The 24,663-nt window shown below is 43.0% G+C and overlaps 1 protein-coding gene across 3 annotated transcripts in view; it reads left to right on the forward strand.

Annotated features, from left to right (window-relative positions):
• SRGAP1 (SLIT-ROBO Rho GTPase activating protein 1) overlaps window positions 1-21,370 on the forward strand; it is a 153,570-nt gene extending 132,200 nt beyond the window's left edge. For all 3 annotated transcript variants that reach the window (XM_072862809.1, XM_072862827.1, XM_072862817.1), the window contains 7 exons: window positions 3,377-3,482; window positions 6,556-6,780; window positions 7,466-7,545; window positions 15,133-15,313; window positions 15,896-16,030; window positions 16,157-16,502; window positions 18,266-21,370. In XM_072862809.1, coding sequence (XP_072718910.1) covers window positions 3,377-3,482; window positions 6,556-6,780; window positions 7,466-7,545; window positions 15,133-15,313; window positions 15,896-16,030; window positions 16,157-16,502; window positions 18,266-18,643 — 1,451 coding nt within the window. In that variant the 3' untranslated portion in view covers window positions 18,644-21,370. The remainder of the gene's footprint in view (window positions 1-3,376; window positions 3,483-6,555; window positions 6,781-7,465; window positions 7,546-15,132; window positions 15,314-15,895; window positions 16,031-16,156; window positions 16,503-18,265) is intronic.
• Window positions 21,371-24,663: the final 3,293 nt, after the last annotated feature.

Here is a 24,663-nt window from a genome sequence, read left to right on the forward strand (position 1 = left end):
GGGCTAATTACAGTTCTTGAAAATCAGAGTAATGAAAAGAGGGCCTCCAACAGAAGTGCCATGAGAGGGGAGCCACAACCAGCTTTCTGCAATGTTAGTATTGCCAGTGGTTTCTCGCAGCAACCAGCTTGTAGCCTGGACGGCCGTTCTGCCCCGAGGCTCCCTTCAGCAAATGCAGCGGAGGCAAAGCAATGCTTTCTCTTCCCTCTGCATGGGAAGCAGCAGAGCTGCAAATTCTTTCTGCCTGGATGCAGAAAGATTGCTCTGTATTCATTCCTTCTTTCCTACGTACCCAAACACTCACGCACTGCATACACACAAGCAGCTATGAAATTTGGCTCCTCATTTAAAAGCAGCACGCAAACACCTAACTTTATTACCTATCTCCTTTAAACCAAATCGGTGCTGAGAAGGAAAAACAAGCCTTTTGAAATAACATGGAAAGCACATGAATTTACCACTTGGCAGTAGTTTGGATTTTCAATAAAGGGGCTTTCATGGAAACTGGGACCGGGTTACTGGGAAGGTATTGGAAATACACACACCTCATTCCAGCATGTATAGCTTGTAACTGCTTCAGGATAGAGGCGACCTGCTAGTACTTAGTACTGATCATGCTCCTAGTAGGGCAGCTGGGATAGCTCAACACATGGCCGTACAGCCACACTCTCTGTACCTGCTCTGCCATGTCCGTGCTGCCTACTGGGACCAGTTCCTGGCTCATGCATCCTGTGAGCCATGTGTAGGAACTGCGTGGAAGAGTTGTAGTTGGCACACACCACAAGCACATCGGAGAGTGTGATAACTACTGTGTGGTAGCTGCCTGCCAGTGTTCAAGACTGTGCCCCATCCTGGTTTAGCTCACTACTTTAAACAGAGCTATTGCATCCGGACAGGCAGCACACTGCTGGAAGGAGCTTCTGGACCCACCTGGGAGCCCAGCCAGTGCATTTCTCGGGTCTGATTTGAGTTCAGCGATGACTGAACCTGGTCCAGGGCCAGTCTCTGGAACTGGCTGGAAGAGGCAGGTCTGCAGCACAAGGCATTAGCCAGGAAAGGCTCTAATGCAGAAGGCAGGTCCTGGTGCTGCATCACCACTTCCCTCCAGCTTCCCACGTCCAGCACGCAGGCTGGAGAGGAGCTGTGCCACAGCAGCACACAGCAGTGCTGCTGAGGCGGGAGTGTTGAAAGATGTAACCAGAGCGCCTTTGGGCCTTCCTCCCTCAGCCCCACTCCATAGAAAATCCACCTCTGCACACGCACACAGGCTCAAAACCACCCAGACCTACACCTCTGTGTACAGAGACGCAGAGACAGGCTTGTCGGGGGAAGGTCGGCTGAGCTGGAGACTAGCTCTAACAGCAGCTGCTTTGTTGGAAGATCGAGAACTGCAGATACGGTCAGGCTCCTTCCAGTTAGTTCTGGAGAGCTGCTTAGTTTAGGCAGGTGGAGAAAGGCCTTGCACTAAAACTGGTGCCTGTGGGCTGTGCAGAACAGCAGTGTGGCACTATGGTGCAGAAGTGAGGGTACGTAGCAGTGGCGTCTCCAAGATGTGGTATGCACTGGAAAGGGAGAGGAGAATTGTGGTTGCTCTGCAGATCCTTCCTGTGCGAGCAGCTCCCAGGCTTAGCACGTCCCTGCCGTGGACTCCAGTTCTTAACCAGTAACCAGGAATACTACTTCTTGATTCATGCAGTCCCGGTTTAACAGAAACATACAAATGAATTTCGAGTCCCATACTCCACTAGAGAAAGTGTAATGCCTTGAACTGATTTTCAGCTAGAGTTTGGGTTCAGTGTGACTCATTAGATTATAAATTATACAACTTGTCAGCAGTCTTCCCCACCAGCTCCACAACAGTCGGTGGCATCTCACCAGGGACACCGTTCCAGCCTTCAGCCACTCTGCTAGGGAATAGGATTTTACCTCCCACAGGAGTTTCACTTTGCTGCTCCCGCAGTAAATACCACAATCCAATGGGCTTCCTTTATGCAAGTGGTGGTGGGCTGTTCTCGTTCTGCAGAAACTCCCAAGGAGCTGAGCTTCACCGCATCCCAAAATCTTGTGTTCCCCAGCACACTAGTGGTGCTGAGCCAGTGGGATCTCCCGTAAATGCAAGTGTGGGAACAGGTTTTCCCCCTTAGTTTACTATACTGGCATTTCCTAATGAAGTACAGCACTTCTGTGTGGTAAACAGAAGTCTTGCTGCTGACATGCTCAGCATATGCTTAGTTCTTGGTACCAAAATGCTAATTACTAGACACCAGTTGTTCTTCTAAGAAACGTAAGTCAACACACATTTTGCATCTACGAATAAATGCTGATTGCTAGAAATAGCCATACCAAAGAGCACAAATAAACACCAGGAACTCTGTTTACAGTTAGCATGTTTTTATGTAAGTAATTACTTTAAATGTGTGCTGTTAAATACTACATTTTGTGGTACAAATGGCTTTTCGGCTATTGGAATCAGCTCCTGTTTCTCATTTCCAAATTTTTGAATATCCATTTCAGTGCCACTGGACAGTGTTTCTCATGTAGTCTGTTAAGATTTCCCCTAGATGTTGTTAATTGCAGCATTCTTTCTTGGCTGATGTAAAAAGCATTACTGAAATTTTAGGTTGTTTCTAACAGTGTCATTTACACAGAAAACACATTGAGTAAAAAATTGAGATATTACTTATTTTGGAAAACAATTTATCCTTTTATCCCATCACTACCCCACTTGAAGCCACATAATCTTTCTGACCGACATAGAAGATAACGCATCCTTGTTATAAGACATTAGGAACTGATGCTTTTATTAAGCTGACCTTGTTTTGCCCACTTCAGAAGAATTTTGGCGGACTGCTATAAAATCATTTGGGAAAATACATGTGATCTTTGTGTTTGTTACTTACACACTGTAAAACATAAGGCCTTTATTCTACTTTGCCATTAAGAGAGTTATAGCTGGACATTTGATTAAGAAAACTCATTAGAGAAGCTTGGTGATTGGAATATTATATCTGATGTGAACATTCAAATAAAGAGAATGAATCTGTATTTGAAACTGATGGCAAACATCTCTCCTTGGTTCCCTGGATTTATGTACTGATATTGTGGTTTTGTGAGCTGTCTAGCTCAGCAGGTGGCACAGGGTTTGACTTAGGCAGATTTGTGACTTCTTATATTTAAAGATGTTACTTTTAAATTGTGTGGTTTTAATGAGAGGGAGAAGGACTTTTAGATCTTATTTTTCTAATAGGCCAAAATGAGAAGATACTGGCTAGGGACACGTGATAGCAAGGAGTCAAAGTAAATTGAGTAAACTGACTGAATACTATTTTAGACGATCATATGAAAGGGAATTTAAAATACTTTCTTCTGTTTGCAGGAATAGACAATCTCTATGAGAGGGCTCTTCACATCCGCAAACTCCTCCTTACTTTGCCCAGGTCGGTCCTTATAGTGATGAGATACCTCTTCGCCTTCCTCAACCAGTAAGTGCTTTATCATTCCCCAAGGTACTGTATCTTTATCTGCCGTCCTCTGCTGGTATTGAAGTTCTTTGGGTTTACTCATACTCTATGTAAAATTTACATTTAAGGTCCATTTAACACAAAAGATGATCTTCTAATTGGCAATGAAAACAGAAGGAAAACACCAGTTCTCATTCAAATTAGAATTCCATTTGTCCAAAACTGAGCAAGGTTGTAATAAGACAGATTAAAGTGTTGTCTGAAATGGGGAGTGCAGGCTGCAGCATTAAAGCTGATAACAAAATAAGCTGATGAGAAAAATAACAAATACAAACTGTAACTACATTAAAAATAATTTACGTAATTTAGAAGTATAAATTTTTTTCCTTATGTCAAGCTGATTTTAATCTCCTGACAGGAAAAATAAACAGTATATTCAAGCAGCACAGGTACTACAAGCTACTTATTTGATGCCAGGGTGAGACTTGTGTTGCCACTTCTATTTTCTGGTAATAGGGCTACCAGTATAGAGAATATACATCCCCTGTGTATGCTTTGATATAAAGTAGCTTGGTTCTCACATTGCAAAACACAGGCATCTGCTGGAAGAAGGGTTGTGTGAGAAAGGGAAAGGGGTGTTTGTGTGTTCATCATCCCAGAAAAACTTCTTCATTCTCAAAGAGAAAATAAAAGACAGGTTGGGCAATTGCGTTGTTTTTCTTCCTCCAGTCCTTCACAGCCCTCTCCGGTTTTGCTGACCCCAGTATTTTCACTGCAAATTTTGCTTCTTGTGCACTTTACCCTGATTCTAGCTCTTCTCTTTCTGCTGCCATATTGTCTGTTTCCTGATATATCTGTTTTCATATTGCCTTTTTCCTCTTTTTTTTCTAAATTTGCCCTCTGCTGATTCGTTCTGTCTTTGTGACCTTCCCCATTTCATCCATCCTGTCTGTTCCTATAGAAACAGGGTCTTTGCAGCCACGTTATGTGTGCGTGCCTGTATTCACAGCTGTTCCCTTTTCCTTTCTTCTAGTAATTTCTGAACCACTTTCAAGCAATATTTAAAAGAGGGCCAGAGATCTAAAGTTTTGTGAAAATAACCCTTCGTTGAAAACATGAATTCATCGCTCTATAGTGACACTGTGTAAATATCTCATAGACTTATATTGCAGCTTCTCCTCTACTTAGACATACAGATTGACTAGAGTTGTTGTACTTGTACTTGTACAAGTACAAGTACAAGTACGAGGTTGTACTTGTTACGTGGTCACGTTAGCTACACCTGTGCTCTCCACAGGAATGCAATTCAGAAAGCAGGCTAAATCTCATATGCCTCCAAACTGCTCCTGGTGCATCCACAGGAAGAATGTTCCCATAGTTTGACTTTCTGGAAATCTAGTTCTGGTTTTTGCATATGCAGTTAGGCCTGCCTGGCCACATGAAGTCATCAGACCTCATGGCTTGACCTCATCTGGTCTAGCATCCTGCTCAAAGCTTCTAAAGTTAGATCAAGTTGCTTAAGTCTTTGTCTTGACTTCATGAGCACCAAGTGTAAGGGGAATAATCAATTCGCTTGACCTGCTGGCTTTGCTTTTCCTAATACAGACGCATATGTAACTAGCCTTCATCGCTGGAAGACACACTGCTCAATCACGTCCAACTTCTTGTCCAAGAAGTGCTTTTCTCAGTGCTTTTCCTTGAGAGCTGATTTCTAACAGTCAGCTCCAGACTGTAATAATACATGGGATTATTTCATCCCACTGGCAGGACTTTGCATTCATCCTTGTTGAACTTGATGAAATCCCTGTTCATCCATTCCTCCATCTTGTCAGGGTCTTTCTAAATGGTAACCCTGCCCTTTAGCATATCTGCTGTCCCCCACAGTGTGGCATCATCTGTAGGTTGGCTGAGTGTGTGCTCCATCCTGTTGTCTGGGCCATTCATGAAGATGTTGAACAGTATCAGCCTCCATATTGAGCCCTGAGGAGCACCACATGTTACCAGCCACCAGCAGAACTTCACGTTTCATGATTATATTTTGTACATTCTTGCACACATATAAAGGTGCAAGAACCACCTTATAAATCAGTAGAACAAGATGTCTCCAATTAACACACAGGATATGATAACAAATCATGGCATAAGAAAGAGGACAGCATGATTAATTTTACAAGCTATTTATGGAGTCATTTAGAAGGTTTGCCTCTTCAGTTTGTATTGTTTGTACATGTACACTCCATAAAATTTCCTTTCTAAAGGGAATATGATGCTGTATTTAAACACAACCACACATACTAATTCATATGCTGCTTCAGAGTGCAGAACAACACTGAGGTAAAGGGCATCCCAGTGCTTCAGGTTCTGTTTGGCCCTGCACAGCCAGCAATTCCACTAGAAATGCCAATGCTTTTAAACACTGGAATAAAGAGCAACTTTTCATTTAAAATCAGAATTGAAAACTAGTAATGTTGAATTCTCTGGAGGAAAGGAGACCTTGCAAAAGTTGGTTAATAGGAACAATCAAAGCCTTTTGTTTGGTTGCTTCTAAAATGAAACCCCTGTGGGAGTTTGTGGGCAGAAAGCAAAGTGCTCAGGGATTTTAGGTCGTATGGTAAAAACGAAACCAGAAGTCACAAGAGCCTTTGCAAGATCCAGGAACTTAGCTACCTCCGGAAAACAATTTGGTCTGCCTAAGTTATATAGCCAGTTGGTGGGCGAGATGCATCAGGGTCTGATGAGAAATGATAAGCATGATCCCTTTTGGATCCAGTTCACGTGAGCCTCCAAGGATAAGCACTGATGAGACAGAAGCAGCAGCAGTCGATGCATTCTACATTAGCCCATTAAGTCAGTGTACACTAAACACAATAGTGTAGGAACACATACATGCATATATGTGCTATAAACTTACTTTATAATGTGTATAGCCTATTGAAGAAATCCCCTTTTTTTGTTTGTTGCATTATGTGGGATTAAGTGTCAAGGAAAACTGGAAATCTCTAAGTTGTGATGGAAAATAAAGTTTCTCCAGTTTTCAGGATAAGGTTAGTAACAGTGGAAAAGTCCATTTTTCTTGATTTTTCTATTATAACAGCCTTTCACAGTACAGTGATGAAAACATGATGGATCCATACAACCTGGCTATTTGTTTTGGGCCAACCCTGATGCCTGTTCCAGACATACAAGACCAGGTGTCTTGTCAGGCACATGTGAATGAGATAATCAAAACTATCATCATCCATCATGAGGCTATTTTTCCGGATGCTAAAGAACTTGATGGCCCAGTGTATGAAAAATGCATGGCTGGAGATGACTACTGGTAAGTCAGAATATTACTCTTCTATCTCCTTAACAAAATCATTAGACTGGTTGTCTGGATAACTCCTCTGATACAGAATTACTTTTGCACACAAATAGAAGTATGAAGATAAATGAGAAGAGCATTTAGGTTCACATAGGAAAATGTTAGCTGTAAAAAACATGAAGCAAAGGCAATTACTATGAGGTTCCCTACAACATTTTGTGGAGAAAGCTACCCTTGTGTTCAGCCAGACACAGCCAGAATTCCATGTGTACTCTGCAGAGCACACAGCCAGAAACTGCCTTTCTGATTGTGAAGCATCTTAACAAATTTCAGTTTATGATACCTTCCCCCTGCTCCTTTCCTCTCTTAGCAACACACACACCCTTTTCATAAATGAAAGGATTCAAAGGTTCTGGGAACTTCTTAATAACTGAAGATGTTGTTTGAAGGAGAGGTGTGTAGACTTCTTCAGGAATTGTGTATTCATAGCATGTCATGAGAATTATGTTGCACATAACTTTATAACTTTATAAGAATAACTTTAAATAATGTCATGGGGGTGGCATATTTTTGATATGTGTGGAAGATATCAGTTGCCCCCAGTGGACTGGGGAAGAAAGGGACTGGGGTTTAATGCCCACCAAAGCATCCTTTTCATGCTGTGGTTTCCCTCTCTGCGCAACCTTTTCTTTCCCTTCAGTGACAGCCCATACAGCGAACATGGTACATTAGAGGAAGTGGACCAGGACGCTAGTACAGAGCCCCATACCAGTGAAGACGGTATGTCTGTTACATTACTGTGCCTTTGATAGGAATAAGTTTTACAGGTGTTTCATGCGGGAGACCTTCTTCCTTTCCTAATCGTGTCTTATTTGAAAGAAGAGGATTTTAGTCCTGGTGGTCTGTAGCAAAGCCAGCTTCTTTAATCTCTGTTTGTGTGCTTTTTCACTCTGCTTCATCTGTGTTTGACCAGCTGTTTCCTTGTTCTCTCTTGATTTGTCCAGTCACAGGAAGGGCAAGAGAGAAACTATTTCAGTCAGCACATATTATTTTCTGATATAAAGTTACATTTTTAGTGACTCTCTATCTTTTGTCTGCAAAAGCTAAACTTACCAAAAGTGTGTTTTTAAATATTTCAACTAAGGGATATTTGCCATTCATTGGGCTGTATTTTGATATGAATTTAAAAGCTATTCCATCTAAAGGATTTATAACTACTGAAAAACATGTGTGTACCCCCCACAGTGAAACTTCTGAACAATAGTAATTTGCTATAAATACTAATCACATTTACAGTTCTGGGTACAATAGATATCCATGAAAAATTTGATGTATCTCTATTATATCAATTCTTTTTAACCAGGTTTCCTAAAGGTGTGTTTGACTGTGACATATTTTGGTTGGACCATCCTTCAGATGTCCCTCCCAGTAACTTCTGCCCAGTTTCAAGCAAATGTAACAGATGGAAAGAGGTGTCAGAACTGTTAAATAACTACCATTTTCCTGACAATTAGTAGCCAGTTAGAGGTGAAGGATTAAGAATAACCGTCCCTGTAGAGAAGAGCTGCAGTGTGAGCTCACCACATAGCTGGCCAGCAGGCAACCCGGACAGAGCAACCAGCACACGTGCACTAGCACCAGCACCAGCAGAAACAAAAGCTGCCCCTTGTCCATCTCAGAGGATGTGTGGAAAGAGGAAGAGGAAGAGAAAGAGAGGGGGAAAGGGGAGGAAAAGCTACAGCAGAGAAGGAATTTTTTTTTTAAAAAAAGGATGTCATAAGGGATACAGGTTAGGAGCTGGGACGATTGCCATAGGGAAGGGGAACAGGAAAGTGTATCTATAGAAAATCTGACTACACTGGTCCCATTGCACACAGGACAATGTAAACAATAGTTCCACTCTAGCTGTACCCGTCTGCTTTGTCACGTAGACAAGCTGTCAGAGACAGATTGCCTGTCTCTTCCCCTTTGCTGCAGTGAGGAGGGGCAGGCAGAGTCTATCATGCAGCTGTTTGAAGAGGAGGGACAGTTGGGTGGGCAGGCATCACAGAAGGGGGAAAAAAATGAGGAGAGGAGAGAAGTCAATGTTATTCTTCTGCCTGGGGTGTATACCCATGCCTGCACCCGCGGTAGGGAATACTGACAGTTCTATAAGACAGCCTGTACGTGGGTTCCTCTTGACGAGCTCTGTAGAGCTAAACCCACCATCTTTATATAACACGGCTCCGCTAAATGGTGTGAACAAACTTATAATTGCACTTTATTTTTCCAAGACAGTATAGCTATACTTTATAACAGCTCCTTCTTCCATTGGAGGTATGAGGCAAGAGTGGAAGCTGAAGAAGTCTGTCTGTCTCTCATTTAGAGCACAAGTGAAGTAGTGAAATGCAGGTGACACACCAGTTCGATATATTGGGATCAACTTTGGGGTCCCGTGACCAAACTGAGGGATAAAGGCCCGAGTGGGCATGGAAAAGAAGTGCAGCTTTTCAGCAGCAATCAAAAGCTGTTACTTCAAAACCATGCCTAGGAAGGATTAAAACATCAGCAGGATCCAGAGGAGCAGGACCATGGCATCGCATAGTGCATCACCTGTGCCTCAATAATCATGGTCTCTGCCCCAACACTGTTGTTATAATAACAGTTTTACATTCCTCTTGTGGTGCTACCTGGGTTACGACTGTGTCATTGGTGGAGACAAACCCTGAAGAGAGTAGCCCTCAACAGGGCAGAGTTCTGTTAAAAGATTTAACTGCTCAAGACATGGCTTTTTGTTCACCAGATTGGCCAGCAATTTAATTCTAGTTGCCCCATCGCACCTTTTTAATCAATTCAGTGCTGAAAGGAAGCAGACATTTGTGTTTACAGCGAAATAATTCTTAGCACAAAAATATTCGTAATCTAGGGAAATACTGCTGCAAAGATAAAGATTAACAAGCATGAATCATGTACAAAACAGTGTTGGCCTTCGGTTCTCAGCCTGCAAACTCTAACCCATTTTTTTTCCATGGATACAGCTTTCCATTATAATAGCACATTTTTCTAATGTAGGTTACAGGCTTTAAATTAAATCCATTCACCACCTCTTTGCACATACATTCATGTGTTCGTCCTTTGGACAATTTCTTTTATAAAATGTTCTTGGTACCAAATATGAGAGTAGGTGAGAATTTTTCAGTTTGCCCATTGAACTTCATGAGAGTCACTGATTGACCTGTGGTGGACAAAAAAAAAAGTTTCCACTAAAGAGTCTGGAGTCCTTTGGGGGTTTAATGTGATTGATTCATTGATTATAAGCTGGATGCATCACTGCCAGATATATGTGGAGAGAGAGAAAGGGAGGCACAGCATTGCTGCTGTATTCATCGGACACATGGTTCATACCTATATCCCTCTGTTAGGAGATGGAAGAAGCAGATTCTATAAATGTAATTTTTTTTTTTAATGTTGAAAATCTGATTAGTTTTAATGTAGAATGTTGTATACATACACAAGACCAAGCAGCTAACCCCGTAGGAATTACAGGGTTATTGAAACATAATCCAGAGGCTATGATCAAAAGCGAAGGGATTTATTTTTCTACTTTACTTATTGTTGTTATAAGAATTACTTGCTGTATAAAGTTAAACTACAAGTGAATCTCTCTGTGCCTACTAGAATAAACCCATCTGTAGGGGCTGGCTCAGTAGCACTAGGAATGTTTAATTACAATTTAGAAAACAAGACTTTTTAAAAATTAAAAAATAAATTTAGTCTGCAGAGGTAAAATCTGGTAGCTTGGGGAAAAGAAGGCTGGAACTTATAATTGAGCATATAAATACTTCATAACTGCTTAATTTTAAGCATATAAATTGTCTTTTTTTCCTAAAGTTACTGGTGTTAATGTATTTCTGATGGTCACTGGAAAGAGAAGAGGGAAGGAGATGCATTTTACTGAAGTGTTTTCAGTCTTTTTTAAATGTGCAGGAATTATCCCTATTAAGGAAAACACATAAGTTTCTTCTTTCTCCTAAATCTGGAAATGAAATTTAATTTGTGAAGTTCAGAACATTTGTATTCAAGCTGAGGCACAAAAAAAATCTATCTGTAATTTTGCTGCAGAAGAACCTTTACCTGAAAGTGCCTCTGCAGTAAAGTTTCAAAGGATATCGTTCATGTTTTGCTGAAGCAGTTTTTAGCGTATTTCCTTTACCTTCAGTTTGCTGGAGATTTTTTATTCTTGTTGGAGGCATATGGAAAAGGGTGACTAGGTTTGTTTTCAAAGGAAGTAAGGGAGAGTTTCCTGAGGAAGTTAGACAGATGGGTTTCTCCTGGGAAAACATACATACAAGTGATATCATACTGTTCATAGATATCTCATAAACGTAGGGTAAAAATTGAGATGGTGGTTCTGCTGGAAACAAAAATTACAGGGACACGTAAGGCTGTAAGTTATTGTTGTGTCCCCAACACATGGTAATTGTCCCGCTTTTCAGTAGCGCATGCTGTGATCAACATTTTGCCAAATTCTTTTCTGTCAACACCTTGCAACATTTCTTTGCTTTTGCTGTTCCCCAGTCGGAGAACTGCTGTCCTGAGGACAGGACTTTGAAATTGCAAAGCCACTGTTCTCTGAAGGAGTGCAGAAGAGGATAAACATACTGGGAGACAGCGTCTTCCCAGGGAGTTCAAGGACGTACTCTATTCCCGACAGCCAGGGTACATCTGGGAGAACTGAGGAAGAGCAGAGCAGAGCCACAGCAACCTCCCCCTGCCCCAAAAAAAAGCGCAGGGGATGGTCTCCCCTCTTTTCCTTAGCTCTTGTGTCCTGAGGCATAGAGGGCAGCGCAGTGCCACTTCAGGGCTGTCACCTCTGTAGGGAGGTTAGTACTACATCTGGCGCTCCGATCCCAAAATTACAATTAGCACTTATGTTTCCTCTGCCCTTTCTGCTCTCCCAAGCTGTTGGATCTGGACAGCTCTACTTGGCATCAAACCGTGATTTTTAAGCGCACTGCAACATAATGTGTCATCAAATGGTGGTAGTAATCATACAAACTTTGGGGGTCATGATTAAAAAAGTGAGAACAGAGCTGGATGATTAACAGAGTCCCTCAAGCTTTTCCCACAGTTCTTCAGTTTGTCCTAATTTTTCACTTCCATATCATTGCCTGAATCACTAGAGATGATAGCTGGTGAGATCCTATATGTCATCAAATACTTCTTGCTGTTATAGGCGAATGCCCCCAGGTATGGACAGAGCAATGCAATTACATTTCCCTCCAAGCTGTCAATTTTACTCTTAGACATTCAGTACCACACAGAATTTGAGTTACAGATTCCAGATTTAGCTTTCATCACCTTTGCTTTTCTGGAAATGCTTGTCTGTCATTCAGTAACCTTGATATTAAATGGCTTAGCTTTTCAAAATGCATTTCTTTCTAGGAGGAACTGTCATGGTACTTTGGTTTTAACTATTAAGGCTTGACCTGTAACAAGGTGAATTACTATTTAAGTACAGTCTCAGTACTGTTTGCTATAGGAAAGTTCTCTCCATGTAAAAGCAACATTCAAGCAAAGAAAATGCCCCTTTCAAAATAGTAAAACCTGTCTGAACTTATTTTTGTTTCTGTTAAGAAAACTGTGTGAGATCTACTGGGCACTCCTCCCTGAGGAGGCAGGATTTGTTACCCAGGCAATCTAACGAACATGTCGAAAAGTCACATCCATTATTGGTACATTACCAGTTCGTACAGTTGGTTCCAGTGAGGCAACTTCCTTCAGACCTCTGGGAACGTATGTGAGTCTTGCAGGCAATGGAAGGATACAAAAAACAGATGCCCACCATGCACCACACTTAGATTAGTGTAATTCCACTGAGGGAGATAGAACTATTTCTAGTTTAGTCCATTAATTAGTAAATAAAAAGCCCTGTATACTCAAATGTGGGATTCTATATGGTCTGTCGAAATTAGCAGAGGAATGGAAAATCCCATAGCTAATCAGTGTAGGGGTTTATCAATCAATCCAGTACCCATGACCATTATCAGTTAACTTCAGAGTATGTCAAAGGAAAATATGTACAGGAAATTTGGGATTTTCTCACTTACTGTAAAGGTTTTTTTGTTTGGTTGGGATTTTTTTTTTGCATTTTGACGTATTACCCAGTAGTGAGTGACTGGCTTGCTGAAACCTGGGAGCTTTTGCTTCTGAATTCTTGACCCATTTTTCCATAACTCGTAATTTACCTGCAATCTGAGAACAGTGTGTCCATACAAACGTCTGCTCCTTTTCAGTCCTACCCAATCCCAGTAATACCTTCTTATAATGAATTCCACAAGCAACATGCATGATATGTGTAAAAACAGCGTTCTTTTGTCAGTGTTACGTTATTGCCATGCGATTTAATATTGCCCTCTTAAACACGATGGACGGTAAACAGGCATGTTTAGTTTTATTTGTTTTCATTTGGCAATAGTGTCTTTCCATGCCTATAGTCACTTTGTCATGTCTGTACGTTCTGTTAGAGATGCACTGTAGATAGAGTATCTAGAAATGAAACACAATTGTATATTACAATATATCACTAATAATACACCAGCATTAAAGTTTCCCCAGTTTTCCAGGATATTTATTTCTATGTCATCTTTGTATTTTCTTTGCTTAAAAGCATAAAACCAAGAAACCTATCACCCCCCACCCACCCACCAGGGAATGCCTGCCAGCGAGCCATCCAGTAGCGATGCATTTTCAGGAATTAATACTGTTATTGCTAGATTCGTATTTGCGTTTATCTAATCGAAGTCATTTCTGCCAGCATACATTACTTTTGCATTTGTAAGAGTGAATTCCCCATACCACTGTATGCCCTCTCTGGAAAGTTCCTGGGTTTGTAACTCCTAAACACCCTGCAGTTCGTCACTGATGGGAGGTCTTAGCGTGACTGCAGAAGCAGCAAGCCACAAGACAGCCTTCCACAGGCTGGGCAAGTTATTAAAAAAAACAGCTGCAAACTATAACCTCAATAAAGGTGCTATCATTATGTTTTCATGCTGCAGGATGAAGTTAATTTTAAAAAGACATTCCTGTGCAAAATGTTGTCATAAAGGGACAGTGGCTTTCATTACCAGCCTGGTTCTTTGGGGAATTACAACCTCAGCGATTTTAATTTGCACCAGACAGAAAGTTGCTATGCTAGTCATTAGCCCAGATGTTAATTTCCATCTAAATATTGCTCTAATTATGTAAAGAAATTTGTCATTTCGAGGACTCTGAGTTACTGGAGTCAACAAAGTGTGTGATTTTTAAACCTGTATTTTGCAGGTTTTTCTTTATGTTTTGAGACTGTGGTGACAAATTTTAATCTGTTTGAGCTCAGGTGCTTTTGGTTTTGTGCAGAAGAAACTAGAGGTTGTTAAAATCACAGCTGTTTCACTGATGTCTGGGCACAGCTCTGAAGATACGTGCAGGCAGACATTCAGCAGGGGCCCTTCACTGACATCAGTAGGTTTCTGACCCAAGCATAGGTTACAGGATGCAGTCCATTGCCAGTGTAAGGCTGAATGTACCAGCATACTGATGGAAGATTAGCCAGGACTGCTGTAACCAATGTTTGACTTCAGAAAATACCAGCCTCCGCTGCAGAAACCAGAGGAACTCGGGATGTTGGAGCGGGCAGAGCTGCCTTAGGCAACTTCAGGCCACACAGGGACTGCCCCTGCGGAGAAGTCGTCCTTAGGTGGTCTGGAGCTGTTTGCCTCACTCAAAAAGCGTGTTAAGGAAGCAGATTAAAGACTAAGCTTCGACGTTGTATAAAACACTAGGCTTTCACTAGGTCTGCACACTCATCACATAAAAGACAGAAATCTCGTAGCCCAATTAGGCAGAGCATCCCTACTCATGCACAGGGAAATCCTGTCTTCTTTCCTTTGCCACTGCGGATGTTAAAGGCACTCCGGTTTACTTTTCCTTTATCACACTGCTTCCTCAGACCTCTGATTATTCATATGGGTTTGTTCATCTTATTTTCGGAGGTCTTCGTTGCCTGGCCTCCATCCCACTTTCCAGCCATGAAGGAGCCCTCGCAGCAGGAGGCAGAGGCCTCTCTCCTAGCAGCAGCTATTGTAACATTTGAGATGTGGTTATTTTTTCTGCAGCTTGCGAAGCAACCCAGATGTTTCACACTTGGGGCACAGATTGATTACGTTTCTTTGTCAGGGACATATTATAACTACTGCCTGAAGTCTGCCTAAGCTGACCTGATTTCTGTCAGCTGTGCTCAATAAGAATGAGCACTGAGAAAATGCAATAAATGGGTTTTATGAAACCAAAATGAGCTGGTAAGCTGGTATGGAATCTGATATCCGTTCTTCTTCCCTCCCTACACAGAGTGCGAGCCCATAGAAGCTATAGCCAAGTTTGACTACGTTGGAAGATCTGCACGAGAACTCTCCTTCAAGAAAGGAGCTTCCCTTCTGCTCTATCACCGAGCATCTGAAGACTGGTGGGAAGGAAGGCACAATGGAATTGATGGCCTTGTCCCTCACCAGTACATAGTGGTGCAGGATATGTAAGCAGTGTCTGGTGTGACTAGGTTCTTGGTGGGGTGTAAAAACATGCCAAAGCAATTCACAAAGTGATTTCCAAATAGGACAGTGGTTTGAAGGCTCAGATAGATTAAGCATTAGCCTTCTATGCCGGATGCCTCTGCCTTCATTGCCCTGAATTGACAGCTCTTAATCAAAAGCTACTGCTAGGCCAAGCTACTTTGTTTATGGATATGTTCCCAGTACATTAAGAGATGGATGCTGCTGCACCTATTTTAATTTAACTATCTCTTTGTAGCAATTGTTGACATTTGACTTCAGGATAGCAAGGGCTGGAGAAATGCAGCCCTGAACTCTTCTTTTACAGTATTAAGTGTGTGCTTTGCCAAGAGAGACAAAGTTCTTGTTTACAGAAAGGTTACAGTCAAAATGTAAAGAGCTCAGGAAACAGAAGGATTATAAGCAATGTTTGGAGATACGGAGGGGCTGCAGTGCATTATAACATGCCTGCTTTTCTTAAGGGGATTAAAATCTGGGAGTGCCAAGATGCTCTCTGTCACACCTAACTCACTGACTTCTCATCTCACTATGTGTGTTCTGTTCAGGGATGATACTTTCTCAGATACACTGAGCCAAAAAGCAGACAGTGAGGCCAGCAGCGGACCCATAACTGAGGACAAGTCATCATCAAAGGACATGAACTCTCCCACTGACCGCCACTCTGACGTGTATTTAGGAAGGTAAGCTTGAGCATAACCCATTTTCAGTAGTACTGCTCACGGCTCAGGTAACACAGCAATTACTTCTCCACGTGCTCATGGTGGGTCACTGCAACTTGTCCTATAACCACTTCTTCATTGGTGCAGGCAAAGAAAGAGATCAGAACCTCCTCCTCCTCTAAGACGCCCCGGCAGGAGCAGTGACGGTCACTGCCCAGTACACCCACCTCACCCTCTCTCCAACTCGTCCGTGGAGCTAAGTTCCCCCAACCTGGCAACTCACTGCAGTCCCAGAGCCCTCCTTCAAAATCGCAACCTCAATGCCGACAGCCCTGAAAGGAGGCGTAGACCTGGACATGGCAGTCTCACTAACATCAGTAGGCACGATTCTCTAAAGAAGATTGATAGCCCTCCAATTAGAAGATCTACATCATCTGGTCAGTACACAGGTTTCAATGACCATAAACCACTGGACCCAGAGTCAATAGCTCAGGTTTGTGTCTTTTTTATTTTATGTCACTCTCTGATTTTCTGAGGAGCAAGTCTCAGGGAACAGCATAGTGCAGAGCACATAGAGTGGTAGGAGCGTGTGTGCAGGCGAATATCCTACTTAGCTTTTTAAACAGAGTGCATGTGAAAGAAGATGCATTAAGGAGTCCTGGATAGAAGAAGCACAAGGGGGACTAGGCATTGCAGTAGCAATAAAAATAAATTATTTCCTGTTATACCATAATGAAATTGCCTCTGCCACCCAGAACGCTAGGATAGTATATGATTACAACAGCTATGTAAATCTGTGTGCTCTGATGAAGGCTGGCCTATTCTAACTTGCATGTAATTTAGTGTTCAATTATTTCTCGGTATTATGCTTTGCAGAAAAGTGCTCTGACTGGCTAGTAGTGACCATTGCCATTCAAAGCACAGATTTACATTCCAGGGTCTTGTGCATTTTACATAGTTTTCATATAGTTCATACCGTATGTTGATTTGATGCTTGTAGTTGTGCCTAAGAACATGATGTGCAAGACATTGCACCTGCATAAATGATGGGTCATCTTATCCCTGTGTGAGCACTCACCAGTCTCATTCCTGGCAGTGAAGAGGTGAGAAGGATGGAATAGGAAGCACCTCGATCATCAAATTGGTCTGTTGTACAGAGCTGGTAACAGATCTTGAGCAAATAGATGCCACTGTCTTCAGAACTCGCGTTTTGTCTAGGTAGTATAACATGATTACTGGGGGCACCTTGAGGGTACAATATGATTGCAGAAGTATTTTACAATAACGCTGGCACTCTTGTTTTAAAATTTAACGTACTGGTGATGCTTGCTTTCAAACTCTGCTTCCAACAAGGGATAGAAGGGACTGTCATGCTTGGGTCAGAAAGCTGAGCAGTGTATTAGAGAGTTAGAAAGTGTAAATGTTGTTACTGTTTTATTTTACTATAAGTTATTTATTTACTTTCCTGGAACCACACACAGTGCTGTTTGGTTTAAGCTGGTTTTTTTTGATGCATAGACTAGTGATCAAACTGCATGAAAGTTACTGTGAGCAAGCAGGGAACACCAGATACTTAACCTCAGGTGTATCTCAATACCACTGAAAAAAGGTAAACTAGTGTCTTGGTGCATTCTTTTAGCATTTGTCCCAGAAATCCTGATGAAAAAAACAATTTCCTAGGTAAGCTCACTGAACAACATCTTGCAGTTTTTTTGTGCTTAAAATTTAACTCAGAGAAACATGAGGAGAGAACAGCTGGTAGACGAACAAGCTTTATTTCCTTACAAAACCTGGTTTATAATCCCTGTGAGGGAATACCTGAACACCTGGGACACTAGATGAGGGGAGCAGTCAGCTAAGAGGTAGCAAATGGACTAAAATCTTCACAGCTGTCAGCACCCAAGAGATGACAGAAATCTTCACAGTTAAAAATGCTGCTAAGCAAATATCCATTGTCCTGACAATCACTTCATAAAATGGCTTGCAGGTTTTAGTTTAATTGATTTTTTAAAATAATTTTTACTCTCTCATGTGAACAGGTTAAATATTTGTAATGTCCAGCCAAACCTGCCATCTTGTCAATCGTCGTGTCTTTCAAATAAACCTGGGGGAAGCTGGCTTTAGCACTGTAATACTTGTTAAAGAGAGGATGGCAAATTAACTCATGCATTTTTCACCCCCTCTTCCTGCTGCTCCCGTGCTTTGCATTCGGTAGCAATTCGAATGACATGCCGCTCTCTCTGTGCTCTGACCCAGGACATCGAGGAGACAATGAACACGGCATTGAACGAGCTCCGTGAGCTGGAGCGGCAGAGCTCGGCAAAGCACGCTCCCGATGTCGTGTTGGACACCTTGGAACAAATGAAAAACACCCCCACTCCTGCCACCTCCACGGAGTCCCTCAGCCCTCTCCACAGCGTCGTTTTAAGGAGCTCCGAGCCTCAGATCCGCCGTAGCACTAGTTCTTCCAGTGACACCATGAGTACTTTCAAGCCCATGGTGGCCCCTAGAATGGGAGTGCAGCTGAAACCTCCTGCTCTTAGGCCAAAACCTATTGTTCTTCCAAAAACAAATCCTAGCATAGGGCCTTCCCCTCCTTCCCAGGGTCCAGCCGACAAATCTTGCACAATGTAGACAGCTCAGCCACCCACAGTGCCCGGCTGGGGTATGCTAGGGAAAGGGATGGATTAACAATAGAAGTCAGGGCTCCATAACATCATTTGTTCATGTTTGTAACTGGAGAGGCTTTGTTTTTCAGTGTTTTTGAATGTATTGTCTGAAACTAGCTACATTAACATGGGCATTTGTATTTTGTATGGTTTCAATTAAAAGAAAAACTGGACAATTGTGCATCGTTTTAAAAAACAAACATAGACTTACTTGAAAACTTGATGCTGCACCATTTGTAATAAAAACAACACGGATCACAAACAGCTTGCCACGTCGTACCATACTTCACGGTCTTACCGTAGCTATATAATAACAGATCCTGCACAAAACTAAGGGGCGGGGGGGTCAGGGGAGGTGGGACCTCTCATTTCTGGGTCACTAAACCAAATCTCAAGCAGGTTAGTAAAAGCTGAAATCTAGCATGTGAGGATTAAGTGTCTGTGTGGAATGTCTAGGTCATCTCAGGCCACAGTTCTTATTTAAGACACACCAAAAAAATCCACCAAACCCTCACAATTCTCACAATTGGCACCAAGTTTTAGCTTTCTTGTTGGCAGTCTCACGAGAGACAAGCGCTGGATGGATCTGGAGATCACATTACTCTCACCGATAAAAAGCAGCATTCCAGGTCACAGCTAAAGCACATCTCCAGGATAGTATCTAGAAACTCCTTTTGCTGTCCTCTGTAATAGTGTACCTTTTCCCATGAAGCTAGACCTTCATTCCGTGATACCACGTTTTTCACAAAAGCGAAATTCATTTAAAGTTCATAGTTGAGTGAGCCAGGCTCTGGGGAGTACGTGAATCTGTTGGTCCATTAGGCAGGCTGATAGGCGATTAAAAGGATCAACTACACAGTAATTCAGCAAAGTATCCCATTGACTTTATTGCTCAGTGTCCAATTAAAGACGTGATTTGAGTTGTAGTCAGAGTTTCGAGCTGACCTAGCTCCGCTGGCTGCCCTGCACAGCGCAGACACCCTGCGCACGTCCTCGGTGATGCTGACGGCAGCAAGACAGGGACTCTCTGAAGAGGGACTACCTCCTGCCAGCGATGCAGGGGTCAGTCGCAGGACAGGCAGCTGAGTTTCTACCGCCTAGATTCAAGCTGACTAAAGTTTTCCATAACCACTTCCCCCTCTTCTCCTTTTTTTTAAATGGCAGAAAGCAGTACCTTCCTTATGTCCGTGAGTGACGTCTGTCAACTTTGCTTAGCACTCTGTTGTTAAACTTTGTTAGGCGTGAACTAAACGTACGGCTGTTTTGCACATTGCAACAGTAAGCCATAATATTATTTCTGTGAATATATTTTCTGACATCCAATCCATAAAATAAGTTTCAGTGAAGAAGATGGGGAAAAAAATCCATTGTGGTCCACCTTCAGGAGTACAACTTTAAGGCTTTAAGTAAGATCTGTCTTTCCATGTGTTGCTTAAGATCTCACTGTTGGAAAGCTTGAAGTTGTACCACTTGCTATACATAAAAAATTGAGTTTGGGAGGGGAAGAGTAGTGACAAAATTTGATAGACATAATTACTGAGGTGACAGGAGTAATTTCCTGTTGTTGTTTAGAAGCAACTTATTCCTGCTCTGGTTTACAGGCTGTAGATAGGTAACGCAAAGCCCCAGGTGTGAAAAGCGTCCCATGAACCGCCTCTGAGAGCCAAACTGCTCCTGGTATTTGCAAACCCATCGCAATCCAGCCGCAGACTTCACGTGCGTCTAGGTTAGGGGCAAAGTCTTAACCCACCACGGCGGACTGTGCAGCGTCGGTCAGTGAACCTCCAGCCCTCTCGACTCCACTGCCCAGTCCTAACGGCAGGGCAAGAGCCTAAGCCAGGCCAGCCCCAGCTGCAGACAGGCGCTGGTCTAGAGAGCCTGTTCAGTTGGTTGGGACCAGAGATATTTTCAAGTAGTTCCCCAATTTACTAGAATCAGTGGAACAAACTGGAATTTCAGCTTTCATTTACATGCAGTTTTAGTCTAGCGTTTTTAAATTAACCCACCTGGCATAATTGAGATGAATACCTGTATCTTTAAATTGCATAGGGAATTTTGTATGTTTAAATAACTGTACTGGACTCCATAATGCTTATATTAGAAATCGTTTAGCAAAAGAAAATATTAGAAACAGTGCATTTAGTGAATGCATCCACTTAGTGCATTCACACAGTTAAATGTGTAGTTTGATGGTTATTATAGATACTTAAAAGTATAGTAAGTGGATATGTAACAGGAAAGACTGCTACAACTACAGACGTACTAAAGGGTAACTCCTGCACACCTAATCCAATCAGTATTGTCCTTTACTGTCAAGTTTGATAAATTGCAGTACTGGTAGCTTCCTGCTTGTTGACTGTTACCTAATTGTGTCAATGTACATCTGTAGTATGTACATGTGAAAGTGCCTTTAAATTTTAGAGGAGCTTTAGCCTTGCTCTTGTACTGTTGCATTTCCATTGCATCCTTCCCTGTTCGTGTATGGCTGCATTCCCATTGCATTCCTTCCACTCTCGAAGAACAAATAAAAACATGGAAATTTCACAGTTCTGGAAGAGAAATGTACTGTTAATCTGTTGTGACAATGCACTTTTATGTATAGTACTGTACATTTTTGGCATGTACCATTACAAGCTTCAGTATACATTCAGGTTTGTTCCTCATAGTGTATCTTTATAATAAAGAAGATAGTTCTGTCTGTGCGTGTAGTTTTGCCGGGAAAACTGCCGTATCTTCTAACGTGGTTTGCCCATCTACCTTTCCCTTCTACATAAAGGGAAAACCATCAGCATCCCCCAGCCACCCACACCCCCCCCGCATCAGGTCCCATCACCGTCTTGGCTTGAAGAAGTGCTCGTTCCCAGACAGGCTCCCACCTAACTTAAAGGGCACCATCCCCAAAAGCTCACCCAAGTCCCTCCGTACCTGAAGACCCCCCACAAAGAGCCGCCCACCTCACACGGTTCTGCCTGAGCACCCGCCGAGGGCAGCCAACCCCGCTCCCGCTGGCTGCGGGAACCCCTGCCACCCACTCGGCCAGCACCCACCCCGCCACCACCCTCCTGCGCCTTGCAGGAAAAAAAACGAGATGAAAAGAACAATCCAGCTTCCACATTTTAAAAACACAGTCCCAGAGTTTAAAGAATAAAAAAGTCTACCTGGGGGCATTTCTTACAGCAGAAAAAGGGATGCCATCATGCTGTGGCGGGGGAGTGCTGCAGGTAAAGGTTCTCTTCAGTGACCTTATGTGCGAGTAACGGTGACAATACACACGCCTCTGCAGCTGGCTCAGGAACAGGGGGCTGTGAGCGTCCGGCTGATGGCTGCACGAGAGACGTTCAGCCATGGATCAGACGCTGTCGAGGACTATTCCTGGACAGGCCCGCCATGCTGCCCAATTTACATGCGTTTAGAGGGAGAAGAGCTACTTGGAAACGCACTTCCAATCCTTGCTTAAAAAAAAGTAATTAATTAGGGGCAGGAGCCACAGCTGAAGGGGCTGGTTTTAAAGTAATCTCTGGTTGTGGTTGAGGACCACCATCTGCCCGGAGGGGAAGAAGGGGACGGATGTCAGGCGGTGCAGGGCAGTACGGGGGAACGGGCATGCTGGCCACCCCGGCTCAGAGCGGGGATTTCGTTCTTCATGCTGGGAAAGCTGCTGTAACGCAACTGGTCGTTAGTGGGCACATCAATCAGCCCCTGGTGACAGCCTTTGTATCTCAGTGTCCAGCAACCTACTTTGGGTTTTTCTTCTTGTCCCCTACTGCACAAAAGCCAATTAAGAATGTCAGGAGGGGACAGCAAAGGTTATTCCTCATTCAAGGTCCTGCACAGCCCAAAGGACGTGTAACCCAATTTCCACAGGCAGCCTGCATGCTAGTGGGGAGAGAGCCTTCTGTGGCGGCTTTCAATCTCTTTTAAAATAACTAAGAAAACACAAGAGAAGGAGTCTCCTCCCGCTGTGTAACGTGAAGTTTCGGTGTTGCGCTGCACTGACTTCTTAGCTTGCTTCCAGGTTTTGTAGTGGAAAAAAGCCCGGCTCTCACAGAGACAGCCAAAGGTTTTGGCAGGTGACTAGAGAACTGCTGACTTTACTGGCACTCGGAAAAGCAAAGGAGGTGATGAGTTGTTTTGCTGAGAGAAGTGTATTAATGGAACGGACAGTGAGCAGCAGTGGCAGCGGGGTGTTTAGCTCTTGGGTCACCACTGAAAAATCGCTGTTTCAAGCGATTTGGAAAGCTCCAGGACCCAGCACTGCCCCAGCCTGCACAAACACCTCCTCAGCCAGCGTAAGGAAACCACAGAGCCTCAGCCCAGGTTTTAAGTTCTTGGTAGAGACGCACAGCTCGTTACTTACTCTGCACCTCACAGAGCTTTACCCTGCGCAGAAGGATCCTCAGGCGCTCTGTTCAATCACTGCTACGCCGTGGGATGAGCCTTGGCGTTAGTCTGGATGGTACTGATACATGGGGAACAACTGAAACCGGCCTAAGTGTTAACTATTGGTGGTACAGGTTGAAAGTACCATTCTTGTACCTAGGAATATTGCTTTTTCCATGAACTTGGCTCTTGGCAGGGGCGGGGGGGGCGAAAACACACAAACCCTATAACATATGAAAGGCCAAATAGATCAACAATTTAGCACCTTAAAATCCAGTCAGCTAACACAGCTTAATTACTGTTAAAAAAAAAAAAAGGCAAAACAAAAAAACAACTGCTAGTTTAGACATGCCACTGTAATTACAGCTGCTCCCTTGCTCCCCCTCTCCCCCCCAGCCCCAGCAGGGCTGTAACCCTACCACAGTATTTCGGTTGCTCTCATCCAGCCATCCTACTGATCGACAAGGCTAAAACTGGTGGAGAGAGGGAAAAAGAAAAAGGCAGGTCATGGACCAGGCCGTCTGATGCACATCCCAGCCTGACTGGGGAACAAAACTTGTGTGGTGGTGCTAAGCCAGACTTAAGGGAGAAAAAAGCAATATATTTCCTTACCTTTCTCACTCGTGACAGATACATTGAGAGCCACACGCCGCAAGGCAACACGCAGAATTTGATGCTGACTGAGGGATTAAATAGTGTTAAATAATATAAACTGGGTCCGGCTGAATTGAACAAGTCAGCGGGTTTTCTCCCACCTTCTCAATACCTACCTGCAAATAAAACAATGCAGGAACACTGTTGTTACGCCTAACTCTGCGGTCACCTGAGCCTGTGCCCCACAGCAGCACACGGTCAGTGCAGCCCCACAGAATCACAGAATCGTATAGGTTGGAAAAGACCTTTAAGATCATCGAGTCCAACCGTAAACCTGACACTACCAAGCCCACCACTACACCATGTCCCTAAGCACCTCATCCAAACGTCTTTTAAATACCTCCAGGGATGAAGTTGTGCCGCTGCCATCTCCCAGCAGGGTCAGGCCACCCTGCTCACCGCAGATGCTCAAGGGCAGCTTTTTGGTCCGGGGTTGGAGGTTGTAGGTTTTCCTTTTTTTAATTAACAAACTGCATTGATTTTTTTTTTCTTTTTTTCAAATAGCGTAGTAATGGAATGAGAGTGAGAAGTACAAGGCAAAACAAATGCAGCTGTAAAATATGAAGACAGACAAGTTGTGCTGTACAAAGGAGGTCAGACACTTGCGGGATTGAAATCAATAGTAGCTGCACTCAGTACAGCAGCATGGATAAACCAAAACCAAACCCTGCCTGTTCTTATTTCCATGGAGCACATCTATGCCTCCCTTAATATCTGCCATGTGCATTTTCAGTAGTGTACTGACATCTATAAACACTGACCAAACAACATAAAACAGTGATTTACATTTATTTGAATGAATTACCCTCTGGGAGGGACAAATCACTGAGCCCAACGCTGCTCTGGAGGGGAATAAGACAGTCATTGAAATGGTTGGGATTTTGGCAGTGACTTTTTGATTGCAATGAAATAGAATTAACGTGGAGGTTGTTACTGGAGTCATGAATAGTG

Source organism: Ciconia boyciana, chromosome 1 (genome assembly GCF_034638445.1).
Source record: "Ciconia boyciana chromosome 1, ASM3463844v1, whole genome shotgun sequence".
NCBI classification, from domain to species: Eukaryota; Metazoa; Chordata; class Aves; order Ciconiiformes; family Ciconiidae; genus Ciconia; species Ciconia boyciana.